Source organism: Lactuca serriola, chromosome 2 (assembly GCF_051521515.1).
Source record: "Lactuca serriola cultivar US96UC23 chromosome 2, Lser_US96UC23_V15, whole genome shotgun sequence".
NCBI lineage: Eukaryota > Viridiplantae > Streptophyta > Magnoliopsida > Asterales > Asteraceae > Lactuca > Lactuca serriola.
The window spans coordinates 22,118,074-22,132,036 of record NC_136409.1 but is presented as its reverse complement, the minus strand read 5'-3'; the positions used below and the strand labels follow the sequence as shown (position 1 = coordinate 22,132,036).

The following is a 13,963-nucleotide window of genomic DNA, read 5'->3' as shown; positions in this document are numbered from 1 at the left end:
CTATAGTTTATAGATGTTATTAAAACATACTTATTTGTTTTCAATCATATCTTTTTAACTAAATTGTACATAACGTCTTTAAAATGATATATACTTGGAATATTTTTAATAATCTATATTTATTTTACAATTCATTAAATAATATTTGTTTTAATTAAATACTACTTTTGATTTTTTATTATTTTTGTTTTCAATTAGCAAAAATTTATTTTTAAAGAAAAAAAATGTAACATTTTATTTTATTTTATATTTTCTGATTTAATCAAATAAAAAATAATGATGTGACAACTGACAAATGGGTTGGATGGGTGGGAAAGATAGGATTTTCATGTGTTGTGAGTTGGAAAATATGAAAAAGATGAGAAAGAGAAAAACTGATATGAAGCTGATGTGGCAGTGGTTTGAGTGGATTCGAAGGGAATGACTCCCTCCTTCCTAAGCCGAAAACTGACCATGTGAGTTTCTACATGTCGCTTAAGGCTAAGCTACCCATTTTAGTTAGATTGTGCGAACCTTGATTGTTGAGATCCATTAACCGTTGTTTATCATCCTTATCCACTTTGTGGTTATCTGTCTCATTACATACCATGTTTTTGCTCTGTTTTGTTCTTTGGCCTAACACTTGAAGTGACATTCTTGTGGATTAATATGTGTATATCATTTTGGGACACTCGCACATAGGGTCAAAACTCAAAAAAGAAATTTAAGAAAGTAAACTTACAGGCTCCTCAAGATATCTGGATCACGGACCATCATAAACATCCTATATGACCTCCCCTGTTTTTTTCTTTTAACAAATTGGCATGTTTTGATATGCATTTTCTACCAACATTAAATATATTTGTCATGCTTCGTATTTAAACTTAAAGAGTATGGGTTGACATAATTTAAGAAAAGTGTTGGGACAATGCGAATTTTAAAAATTCAAAATACCACTCAACCAATTACGTCTAAGAATCATGATAAAAACAATTCTGCAATTTTGGATGAATACAACGAGGAAACAAATTGGGTACTAGAAGTACATAACCAAACAAGGACACGACTACCATGGTTTTCAAATGAATAGAATAATGGTTGAAGTTATCATAATCTTGTCTGATAATTCTCGATGTTGTACTTGGAAGCAAACACAATCTAAACATGTAATCCAACACGAGAATTCACGTCACCATGAAGAATAATACATCTGAAATCCATGAATCAAAAGCCATAAATGCCTAAAAAGCAGTTATAGGAAATGAGGACGGCATGAAAATAGAACTTACCTTTAAATTTTACTTTACTTTAAAAGTCGGTTGCTTTTGAATTCCTGCATAAAATATATAAAAATATTGAGTTGAAATACAGAGAACAGTTGGTGCTTCTGCGTTCTGACAATAGCAAAAACTTCCATGACAAATTTTTTAAGTAGTTTAGGAATGATTAAAGCAAGAAACCTATACCAACCTCCTGTCTGGTCTTTATAAAAAAGTTGATACCTTCCCCTGCATAAAACGAGCCAAAACTTGTTTCTATCTCTCTAAGCTCCGGAGTAGCAGAACTTCCTTGGGTGAAAACCGTTAATTGTTGGCATCTATTGATTTTCAGAGTATCGAGTAATGGCAGTGAAAAATCCACATTCCATAAGCAAAACCCCTTCAGACATGGAAGTTGGTCAAGTATTAAGGACCTTAAACAAGGTAACTCAATCTTCTTCATTTTGCCATCAGATTCTTCTTCTGCAACTAAATTTGTGTCCTTAACGATTATCTCCCCCATATGATCGCAGTTTTTTATGTGTAGCTCTTGGAGTTGCAATAGACTACTAACCATGGATCTTGTGAAAACATGCTCTAACTTGTCACATCCATGAATAGAAACTGTTGTTAGGTTTCCAAACTTGAATACTGTCCACTGATTGCTATTCCACATATTCCTTAGACCATCTACCCATGCTAAACTCACTTCTGTTAGGTTTGGAAGTTCCACAACAACAGCTTGTGATTCATCCAAACCACCACTTGTCCCTTCCAAAGCTTCAAATACCTCCTCTACTCCATGACAGTAGCTTACATGTATCTTTTCCAGATTTTGAAGTTGTTGCAACTCATTGGATGGAATAATCTTTTCTAAAGATATGTTAGATTTCAAATCTAATTCGATCAAATTATGAAAAGACCAAGGTAACCCTTCTGCAGTAGCAGTGCAAGAGCTTGTAGCTTCTAAACTTGGGACTGGGGTCTGCAAGCCCGGTAAAGAAATTATAAGGCATATATATATATATATATATATATATATATATATATATATATATATATATATATATAAAACCAAAAAAACAATTGAAATGTCATATGTTGTACTTTTAATGAAATGGAAGAGTACTAATTAATAAAGACGACACGCGAGCACCAATGAAGACACATTTTAATTATTAATTATGATGATAATCAACTCCAACTAAGCGTTTCTATAGGCTTACTATTTTTTATCTCATAAAGTAAGATAGATATGTAAGGTTTGTTTGGAGCAGAATGGAAATTTTTTATTCAAGCCACAAGCCAAAATTTTATTCAAACTAGTATCAATTTGTTTATTACTTTTACTTGGTATGCAAAAAATTAAAGATTATACCTGATGATGTGTAGTGGTTGTCACATCAAAGTTAAGACCACATTTGTCAAGACTGTGTTTGCCCAAGCTTCTGCGTATATACTTGAGGCCCGGGGCTAACGATTGACCAACTGTGAATGCTCTCATTTGTGGGCAGCCCTTAATCGTAACATCATCTAATGAAGGCCATTGGAACTCATTCATTCCCAAGAAGAAACCCACAAGGTTTGGTAGATTGACCAGTGCAATGGACTTTAGAGAAGGAAATACTACATTACCGGATGGGGTTGCTTGCTCTCCATTTTCTTCCTTCACAATCACTTTCACTGCTTTGCAATCCCAAATAGTTAGCTCTTCGAGGCTCCAAAGGCTTTCAAGTGTGGAAAATGTGAATATATGCTCCAAAAGGTCACAATCTTTGATTTCCAATACCCTTAGCATGGGAAGTTTGAGCACGGTAACATAATTTGGTCCTTGTTTTGATGAAGTACCACTATTTCCATCGTCAATGCTGCTACTTCCACAACCAGTGGTGGTATTGTTCATCCCTTGACTTTCAAATACCTCCTTCATCGAGTCACAACGTGTTATTCTCAACACTTGAAGCATTTGCATTTGTCCTAGCGCATAACACGGAATCGCACTTGACAACACATCACAGTATGATATACTTATCTCTTTAGAGTATTGACATAAGGTCCAAGAAACACCACCGACTTGAGGAAACTGCAGCACATAAAATTCGTGTAAATTTAAAAATTATACTTGAAACTAGTGCTCTCCGCATCAAAAAACAATTTGTCAGGATTTATTAAAGAGAAAACAAACGATACACGGCTCTACAACCGAAAATATTGGAATGAAAAATCAATGAAGTTGAGAAAGCATATGCTTATAACAAGAAGCTTAAACAAGTTCCATGTTTTCTACTTTATGACGAATTCAATGATGAACTGTTTTGGGTAAGATTATAAGTTGCTGAAATTTTTTGCATAAATTAACGCAAACCTAATTATACAAAGAAAAGTTTCAATCTCTTGCATGTGATTTCATGAATTTTCTAGAACATCGCAAAGAAAAAATGGATATTAAATAAGAAATGAAATAAGCTGTTAAATATGTAGTATGTACCTTAGATTGATCAAGAAAGTCGGCAGTTATACTAGTATTTTCAAAAGAAAACTCATTGCTCCCACAATTTGCACCATCACCAATACACTTGAGATTTGGAAGGAAACTAAGAGTGAGAGAATCAAGACAAGGATACACAGTGGTATTTATCTGGGTAGACGCAGAGGTAGTCTTTTCTTCATCTTTATGGTCTCTGTTTGAAACAACTTCTTCAATACCATCACAGTCTTGTATCTGGAGTTTCTTTAAGTTGGAAAAAAGCTTTGCCATGAGAGGGGAAAACAAGTACTTAATGCTTTCACACTCCTTCAAATATATGGTTGTGAGGTTCTGGAATGGGGATTCTGAGTGTTGTTTTGGAAGAATGGAGAATTTATTCCAGTTGCACTTCCATACATGGCTCATCCTTTCCAAGTGTATTATATCCAAATTCTCTAGGTAGGGAAGCATTCGTTGTTGATAATCTTGAGCTGTGACCAATTCTCCATGTTCTGGACTCTCTATCTCTATCTCAAACACCACCTCCGGAACTCCTTCCCAATTCGATAAGGAAAGTCCACGGAGGTTATGAAAAGAGTGGGCGAGATACGATGGAAATACAGCATCTGAAATATTATTATTAATTCCTGGAAGATTATTCTGCACAAAAAATGTAATTAGTAACTTTGGTCGGTTAAAATTGAATTACATTAAAGAATTATAAATGCACATTCCTTGAGAATTATGTTTTGCGATTATATAATTGAGAGATTAATTTGATTTTAGATCATTTCTAAAGTAACATTTGGAAATAGACGAAAAATAGTTTATTTTTGCTTTCAAATAAATGCGCATTTTGATAACTAAACATAACAATATTAAGGCATGAGAAGGCTAAAGAATTCATCAATACAAAACCACAGAGGCACATACCTAATTCGGTGTGCTTGTCAAAACTCAGAAGGTCTAATGTTTCCTTTCTAACAAAAAGTTTATAAAATTTTTTAAATAATATAGGATGAAAAGCTGTGATCGGCTCCCATGCAGCAAGCAAAATTTGGAGATTAAGTAATTACGAATTGATTAATTAAAAATGTGAAATCTTTTCAAGCAGAAGACAAAGTTTTGCAAGTAATTTGGTTAATAAGCAGGTGTTGTTAAGTAATGGTCACACAGGATAGCAACATATCTTTTTGTTGATATGATGTAGGTCGCTCAATTATTTTATGAGAAGTCAAATATCCTCCTACCATCTTCCTATACATTTAAGATTGTGACACTTGTCATATTTAATAAAATTAATAAATTTTTATTGCACTTGTCGTCATCTAAAAGTAGTAGGAGGATATAGGACTCCATGTTTTCAAGTATCGATGTTTTTGAACATGACATTCACTTGTAGACCTCATCATAATAAAAAATAAAAAAAAATGAAGTATTCAAACTTGGACATCACAATTAAAAAAAACAACATTACTAACAGAGTCATTTCTTGAATAAATATTGCAATATAGGTATCATATAATCAATTGCTTGCAAAACACAACTTTTTATTTATCACTTTAATTTTTTATTAATTTGTAATCACTTTTATGAGAAAAAAATATATATACATAGTTCTTGATCAAATGTCATTTTTTGTAAGTTTTACTTATTTCATTAATTGCCTTTTTTGAGCCGGTTAACTTTTCATAAAAATTGACATTTATAGTTGTTATATTTTTAAATTAGTTATGTTCATAAGACAAGATAACAATATGTTATAATTATGACGATTTGTAAACTGAACGTTGGTTTGATGGAATAAGTGCCTTAAGAAAATAAAACTGGTTTTGTGTATATGCAGTTATAATTTACAAAAAAATAATAATAATAATAGTTACGTTAATAAATGGCTCGTTAAGCATCTTATAAATGCATTGCAACATTAACTCAAGAAATGTTTGTAGCTTAGTGTTTACTGTTCAGTAATGTTTACTTTCAAATCTGATGCCAAACTTTTAGTCGTTTCACCTTTCCACCCCTTTTTATTTAGTTTTGATGTGCAAAGTGCAAGTGTAGAATGTAGATGACACGTCACCATACATAAAAACAAAAGGTAGCATGTATCTTAACCCTTAATTAATTGAGTAGAAAAAGGAAGGCATACCTCTTCCTCTTGGCTATAATCCACTGATTCATTGTTTCTCCCGCTCTCTCCACAATCACTTATATTCATGTGGACAAGTGCACCCAGATCAAAATTGGTGCTGACAGGTGTGAAGACATTCGTAAAGCTCTTGCATCTCTCAATTTGTATGTTTTCAACAGCTTGAAAGCCACGGATGGGAAGAAGAGACTTATTTTCAGCTTTTATCCTCCACACCTCCCTTAGCTTGCCTAATTCCTTCATCTGAATGCTTCTCAAGTTGCTAGTGCTGCCTTTTCCAACTCCACCAGCAAAATCCAAGTCGATGTTGAATAACACTTCAACGGAACCACAATCCTCGACTCGAAGCTCTTCAAGATGATGCAGCAATAGAATGGGATTGCACGGAAACAGATTCGTAAGATTGTCACAGCATTTCACTTCAATCTCTCTCAGCTTAACTTCCCCACTCGTATCAAATTCGTAAGGCCATATCTCCTTCAGATTCTCCATATTAAAAACAACCAATCTCTCTAACTTAGGAATCACAACCTAAAAATGAATAAATGCTTTCTTCATGATTTCATCCAAACAATAAGTCATACAATCAAATTCTAAATGACTTTTTTTTTCTTCTGAAAATTCCACTGGTTATTTAGCATAAAACAAAATGTGAATGCAACCTTTTAACTGAACAGATTGTTTGAATCGCATTTAACATAAAAATAGAATATTACCTCTTCCTTCAACAAACAAGATGTTGCCGACTTATTCTTGGGGTAAATGCTTGTGAAATTTGCAAGGCCATCAAGTTCCAACGTCACTAGTTGTGGCAGCTCAACTATGTGGCCATTATGGCACAAACCAGATAGATTTGGTAGCCAAACCAAAGATAGAAACTTAAGCTTTGGCAATGTAACTGTCTCTACTCCAATGCTCTCAATATGTATGAGTTCTTCCATATTATCGCTTGAAGAAACTTGAAGATGCTCAAGCTTTGACAGAGCCTTTGCAACTCCAAGTGTGAAAAGGTATTTCAACTCTTCACACCTCGAAACGACAAGGACTCTTACATTGTTGAACGAAGAGAATAGATGAGGATGTGAGCACTTCACCTCAAAATCTTCAAGATCATTCATATCACCCACACTTAAACAAAGCACGTCAGTTTTCTCAAACAACTCATTCATTCTAGAATCCAGTACTTCACCTTTGTTGGTCACCAGCTGCAAAGTGTTTTCATATGTGCGGCTGCTCCTACTGAGTTCTCCATCTAAAGAACGTCCCACTGAGATCTTGAATCGTTCAAGCTTCTCAAACGACATATTCTTCGGTTGAGCATTGTTCCGAAAGAACTCAAATTCTAATGCAGAAAGATTTCTTGATCGTTTTGCAATTTCATTACAATTATCATTTGTGAAGCTTATGGCTTTTCCATAACGACCACCGGCCATCGTGTAAAGCTCTTCAAGTTCAACCAAATTTTCAAAGACACCATTATCTATACGAAGACCAGCACAACCTGTCAAATCTAGTAGCCTCAGTTTCACCAAATTTCCGATGGTGTAAGGTAACCATTCAATGCCAGAATTAGCAAAACTGAGTACTTGGAGATTCAACAGATTTCCGATAGAAGAGCAATCAAACATCAACGAACACCGATGGAGATGAAGCACTCGAAGGTTGGTGGAGCATTGGGATGCTGAGGGAAGTAATGGATATTGTATTTCATCGTATGATATTACCTCAAGCTTTTCCATTTCTCTGTAAAAGTCTTGAGGGAACCTTAATGACTTATCACCACGCATAAGCTTCAAAATGGAGAGGTTCGGAAACCTGAGGTCTCTAGGAAACTCAGACATATCGTTGCATGTTAATGAAATTCTTTTGCAAGAGTCGCCTACATCATTGGGCCACCACTTTGACATACTACCATGGTTGACAATCGAAGCATGCTCGACTCTAGATAGCATATCCAAAACAAAAGCACGAACGAGATCATGCATCCTAACACACCCCACATCATTGCTTTCGGTCAACAAACTTGTATGCAGGAGCCGCTCAATGCATGTGTTCAGCCTGTTTCTTGCTTCTCTTAAAGTAGACACTCCGGTAAACACTTTCAATCCCCATCCGTACCTCACCAAATCCTCAGTAGAAATATTGAAGTCTTTAGGAAACAAACCGCAAAGCAAAAATATAGATTCAGTCTCCTCGTCTTTGAGATTCTTGTAGCTAATCTTAAAAACTTCATGAACAACATTGTGGATGTGATGGTGGTCTAAACAAAAAAGGGCATCCTTCCATGCATCCTTGGCTTTATTTCTAAGAGTAAGGGCCAAGATTTTGATGGCGATGGGTAAACCGCAACACTTCCTTACGATATGTTTTCCCATCTTACGGAGCTCCGGATCAGCATCATTAGAAATTTCTACAAGTCGCCAAAATAAACTATGTGCTTCTGCTTCTGTTATGACTTGTACATTGAAAATTGAATTAGCTCCAGCTCCCATCATAGTGCAAACATGTCTGTTTTGTGATGTCAACAAGACCTTGATGCCGACACCATGATTTGGCAAAGGACTTAAACCAATGTCATTTAGATCAACCGCCTCCCATGCATCGTCGAATATTATTAGAATATTATATTTAGGCGAACAGGCCTCAAACCATTTACGAAGCTTATCAGCTCTTGCTGATTTACCTGTTTCATTGAGCTTTATACCGAGGTGGTCTGCAACAGTTTGCTGAATAGCAATTGGGTCCGCCTTTTCCCCTAGACAAGACTTAATAATACAATCAAACATTTTCTTTTCTTCCACAGCCTTTGTCAGCCTTTCCATTAATGTGGTCTTCCCCACTCCGCCAATCCCCCACAAGGCTATCATGTGGGATTTGTGGTCTGATCCGAGTGCTTTTAGTGCTTCCATATAAATATGTTCTCTCGATACGAAATCGTTGTGATCACTTGATGATGCAGAGGTGGAAACATTCATGGTACCAGCTCTTTCTAGAGGAACTGGATCATCAGTCCACTTGATTAAAGAGTGGTGTTTTTTGACCGTTTCTATTTCCACAATCATCTTGAAAAGTCTCCTTCCATGCTTGTGCCTACGCCTGAGACTAGAACTGCTGAAATCTTTAGGAAAGTGTCCCACTCTTGCAGTGATCCTTTCTACTTCTTGCAACCAACCCGACACTTCGTCTGGAACCTCAAGCATGCTTATTGTGTTCCTGTTCATGCGGTCTGCTACGGCGACTCTCAGACCATCTAATTCCATCAATCTAGTGTGCATATCCTTCATATACTTTTTGCAGAAAATTATGTCGCTTAGGTGATTCATGATGGGAACCAAGAGCATATGAGCATATGGGTTAAGGATATCCTCCATTACTCAATAATAGTCTTACTTTAAGAAGCCCCTACATATCGAGAAGCAAACAAATTAACAAAGAATTCAATAGTACGATGCCCATCTATAAATGACCAATTACATGCATGCTAGATTCATTTAATTACGTATGGTCGTTACATGTAAAAAGAATCTATCTCATAATCTAAAATGAATTTAAAGATAACCTTTTGACATTATAAAGAAGATTGCAGATGTGGTCATTTTTATCTACCATTTAGAATCAAATTTCTTTATATTAAATTTTAAAAAACTTAGGAAGATGTAAAATCCTAATAGCAAAAACGATACAATAACCAACTTTTTTTAACATTTGATATAAAACATCATATAAAATGGCAAATGAATTGTATGTTTGTTACAATAAATGGTAGAAAATGGTTGTTTGTTACACTAAACCAAGGTTGTCAAGATCCAGATCGTACCTAGGATCATTTTTCATTTTGCCAGATTATAATCATAAGATCCCACCAAAGTGAAATACTTATCGGTTTAAAATTGAAATTACATCTCTATCTACCTATATAAGTTTGGAACATAGTGACATGTTTGAAGTTAGATTATGTCTAGACATTTGGTACCGTAGTTGAAAAGTTAATTGCTACCTTATAGCTGAAAAGCTAGCTGATAAAAAATGATGCTTGGTAAAAAACTAGCTGTTAAGCGAGCTAGGAAATGCAAAATAATATAGAAGGGCATGTAGATTAATGATTTAATATATTAAGACAAATACGTAATACATTTCATTAAATTAAAGTACTAACTAACAACTCTCTCATTATTTATGTTTAGGTGAAATTTCTTCAGTCATATATCATATTCAGACCAATTTCTCACATCTCAGGGTTTGACTCTCGATGTTATCATAACTTTTGCTTAATTGATGTGAATGTGATTTATAAAATATTCATATAAAACCTAAATATTTAAAATCATTATTAAAGAAGTTCATGTTGAAACGTTTGAATTGATACAAATATCGTACAAATAAATCACCATTTGTTTATTTAACAATAAACTAACTGTATATCATAACTAATTACTTATGTGCTTAACGAATTAGTCTAATTTTTAGAATATTATAAAAAAAAATGAACGAAGTGATATTTTTATACATCATAGAAGGTTAATTTAACTTATGTCGGTTTACATGTCATCAACAATGATGAGAGTTTTACCCTTTCAAAAAAAAAAAAAAAAAAACAATGATGATAGTTTTTTTATTTTTTTAAGGGGAACTTTCCTAACCAAGGCTTCAAGGCCAGCTTTCACGAACCAAGTAATCCCCAGTTGTGAACATGAGACTATGCCTCATCTCCTGGGGAGTCCCTACATGCAAACCTCCATGGCCACAGGGGCTGAATAGTGTCCCGATTTGAACATTGGTCAAGTGGTGAACAATGATGATAGTTGATAAAATAAACTCTTATTTTTGCAACCTATAGTTTTAAAAAGTTACCTTTTTTCTTTGCAAAACTATTGCAAGGAGAAGATAGACAAATATTTAAAAAAAAAAAAAAAAAAAGACAAAGTAAAAATGATGAACAATTAGTTTTATTCTTGAATAAATGTTATATTCATAAGCTCATTGAAACTCTAGTAGGAGTAACTTTATGTTCAGCGCCTGGGACTTTGGCTACAAGAAGCATTAGCGCTTTAGGGCACTTTATGCTTTTTAAAACTAAGGCATGTAGGTATCTCACCAGAAAAGAAGTAGGGACTACGTAAAGTAGTTTTTATTTAACAGAATTTGTGTTGTATTATTAGCTGTTGAGAGAGTATTTTAAGCATTCCGCTTTTGTTGTATTAAACCATGATGAAATAAAAGGTATCTAAGTTTTGAAATGAAATCTCCCAGTTGTATATATAATGAAGCATAATACCCGTTTGAATGGGGCGTCACATAGGATCATATGATCCTTAAGAGCTCGATTTTGACAACCTTGCACTAAACAATTAAAAAAAACATGCTGCTAGAATTGACAAATCTTGAAAGCATCTTGCATTTTTTGCAATTCACCCAAACGTAGAACGGCTTAAATAGTTTGAAAAGTGGACAAAGTATATTCAAATCTGTACAAATTTCTATATTGTTAGAAATCTAAGATTATTATTTTACTACCGTAATTTTTAATTATTTTATTGGAGATCAATGTGATTTGCAACTATACCTTTGAGATCTGAAGTAAACGAACACTTGCCCAAGTATGCTGAAAAAAGAAAATAATTATTTACATGAGAACTTTTATACATTGGAATTGTAAATACGAAATAATAACAAGAGTTGAATACATTTTTTTTATATAAATAATGATACAATTATATTTAATCTTTAATAACGAAAACCAATTAATTCACTCTGATTTTGATTTCACTATGTTACCAAATCAACAGGACTATAGGATGTGCATCTTCTTTATCAATAGGGGGAAAAGATATTGATCAGAAAGAACCAATTGAGTATATTGACAATCATCAAGCCCCCGTACAAATGAATTCATATATTTAGCAAAAGCTAATCATGAACTAGATAACAGAAAATCAAAAACCAGAGAAAGTACTAGGGTTTACAATCAGACCTAAGTCAATAGAAATTATTTTTGCAAGCCTAACAATCAGATGAACAGATGCTTCGAGACAAATAAGATCCAACAAGATATCCTCCATTTCATGATTGAAAAACAAGTTGTTCGTTGTACCACGCGCAACCGGAAAACGAAAAAAAAAAGGAGAGTATAGAAACTATAAGGAACCTGATGTCAAATGCTTTTACCAAATTAGAAGAGCAGTTTCCTCGAAGGTTGGTCAACTATATTCGGATTACAGTCAGGGACGACTAGCGACAAGGAGGTGTTGCGGTGGCGAGGAACTGGGGAGAACGGGTGCTGCTCGGACCGGCGAGTTTGGAGCGAAAATATAAAAGGGCAAATATGACCCATCTAATCCATAAACCTTCGCCTTTTGCATAAAGCTTCGCCTTTTCATTCACCCACTGATAAAGTGATAAGGGGAGAAAAACTTAGCGGGTAATTATTTTGATAGTTTTGTTTATATTTAAGTACTTTTTTTATTTTATATACATTTTACAATTTAATTTTGTTATTGATACTGATATTTTACCATAACAGGTGACGGTGCTAATATTTAATATGTAATAAGTCAAATAATTAAATATATACAAAAAAAAATAAAAATTGTCTAAATGTGAACAATCCGACAAATTAATTACACTGATAAGTCATTCTCCCCACTTTTAATACCAATTTTATTTTTCATATTTGTTATTATTTTTTTTTTCAAACGTTATAAGCAAAGTTTAAAGCATTGTATTATTATATTTAACATGTATGAATCAAGATCAATCAATATAAACTTTATAAGAAATCAGTGGTACTTACTTGGATGCATTAGCTTTAAGGAAGATGATGTCATGTTCTTGATTCCTTTTCTTCCCATAATGGTGCCTTTCTAATTTTCTGATGGAGAGATGGGATGTCCTAACATGCACGATCTTGGTGTTTATAAGGAGTCAGATCATAGTATGAGATCTCTTCAAATTCCTCCATATCGTCCGGCATTAAATTCATTAGTTGCACCTTATGGAAAAGAGATTGGAACCACACAAATTTGGTCCCTCAAGTTATAGACAATTGTCATATCCATCATACTACAAATATTAAAGTCTAAGGACCTGATATGTCAATATGGCAAACGTTATGGTACACAATATAGATGTACCTTACATGTAATAAGAATTACAAAATAGTCCTAAGGCCACATTAATGTGTTATTTTCCAACATTCTCCCACTTGGCCGAGTGACTATTTGTATACATGTTTCATTATTTGGCCAAGATAAGTTCATCATGTTTCATATTAATACCAAAAGTAGAAAAGTACGGCCTGAAGCATCATTTTCGATACGGGACTCCCACCGATCATACTATGGTACTTCATATGAAGCTTACGATTAATTTAAGTCATATGAATTTAGATTTAAGTGGTCATGCATTATATTTGTCTATATAAAAAGTAATTGTGCACAAGTTATGAATATAGACAAATTGCATTTTATGGAGGAATAATAATCAAGTACTTGAATAAATAAAATTAAAATTAAAAGTTCCATTAAAGCACTATGCTAGAATAATAGGTGTATATTTAAACCCATGTTGACGACATGTTCACATAATTGGGTGGTAGACCTTTCATTAACGGATCCGCTAGCATATTTTTAGTGTCAATGTGTTCGATACAAATATTATTTCCCCCACTTGCTCTTAAACGAGCAAATATTTTGTATCGAGGTAAAGCCTCATTCCACTATAATTATTGCTAATGGAAAACCTATAGAGGCAACATTATTGCAATACATTTTCTTTTAATGGCCTATAAATGGAGTTTATGATCATGAGTCATGTGGTTTAATTTCTCAACAACATTTCATGGAATGTTTCATTATCTATGAAATCAAATTTCTCCATAGTTGATATAGTCGTCAATGTTTAGTTATAACTCTCCCATGATATTGGCCGACAAATAGTACACCAATGTATCGTACTAATGACTACTTATCTTTGCATTTTGTAAAGACATAACCAAGAAACATATCACTTATATGTTATTACTTATTTCACTAAACGCGTTTGCCATTATTAGTCCCACGAAAATATTATAAAATTCTATTGGCAGCTTCCTAGTGATTTAGACCATGATTT

The 13,963-nt window shown here is 33.8% G+C and overlaps 1 protein-coding gene across 3 annotated transcripts; it reads right to left on the bottom strand.

Annotated features, from left to right (window-relative positions):
* Nucleotides 1–914: 914 nt before the first annotated feature.
* On the bottom strand, nucleotides 915–12,225 carry LOC145086051 (uncharacterized). 3 transcript variants are annotated; one of them, XM_079023768.1, is made up of 9 exons: nucleotides 12,000–12,225; nucleotides 11,418–11,456; nucleotides 6,571–9,256; nucleotides 5,855–6,385; nucleotides 3,727–4,365; nucleotides 2,617–3,321; nucleotides 1,450–2,223; nucleotides 1,269–1,312; nucleotides 915–1,189 (listed from the first exon to the last, which is right to left on the bottom strand). In XM_079023768.1, the coding sequence occupies exons 3-8, from the start codon at nucleotides 9,223–9,225 to the stop codon at nucleotides 1,283–1,285; spliced, it is 5,334 nt and encodes a 1,777-aa protein (XP_078879894.1). In that variant the 5' UTR covers nucleotides 9,226–9,256; nucleotides 11,418–11,456; nucleotides 12,000–12,225; the 3' UTR covers nucleotides 915–1,189; nucleotides 1,269–1,282. The 3 variants fall into 3 exon arrangements, with proteins under 3 accessions (XP_078879894.1, XP_078879893.1, XP_078879895.1); XM_079023767.1 differs by having other exon boundaries at nucleotides 12,020–12,225; XM_079023769.1 differs by having other exon boundaries at nucleotides 915–1,137; nucleotides 12,020–12,225.
* Nucleotides 12,226–13,963: the final 1,738 nt, after the last annotated feature.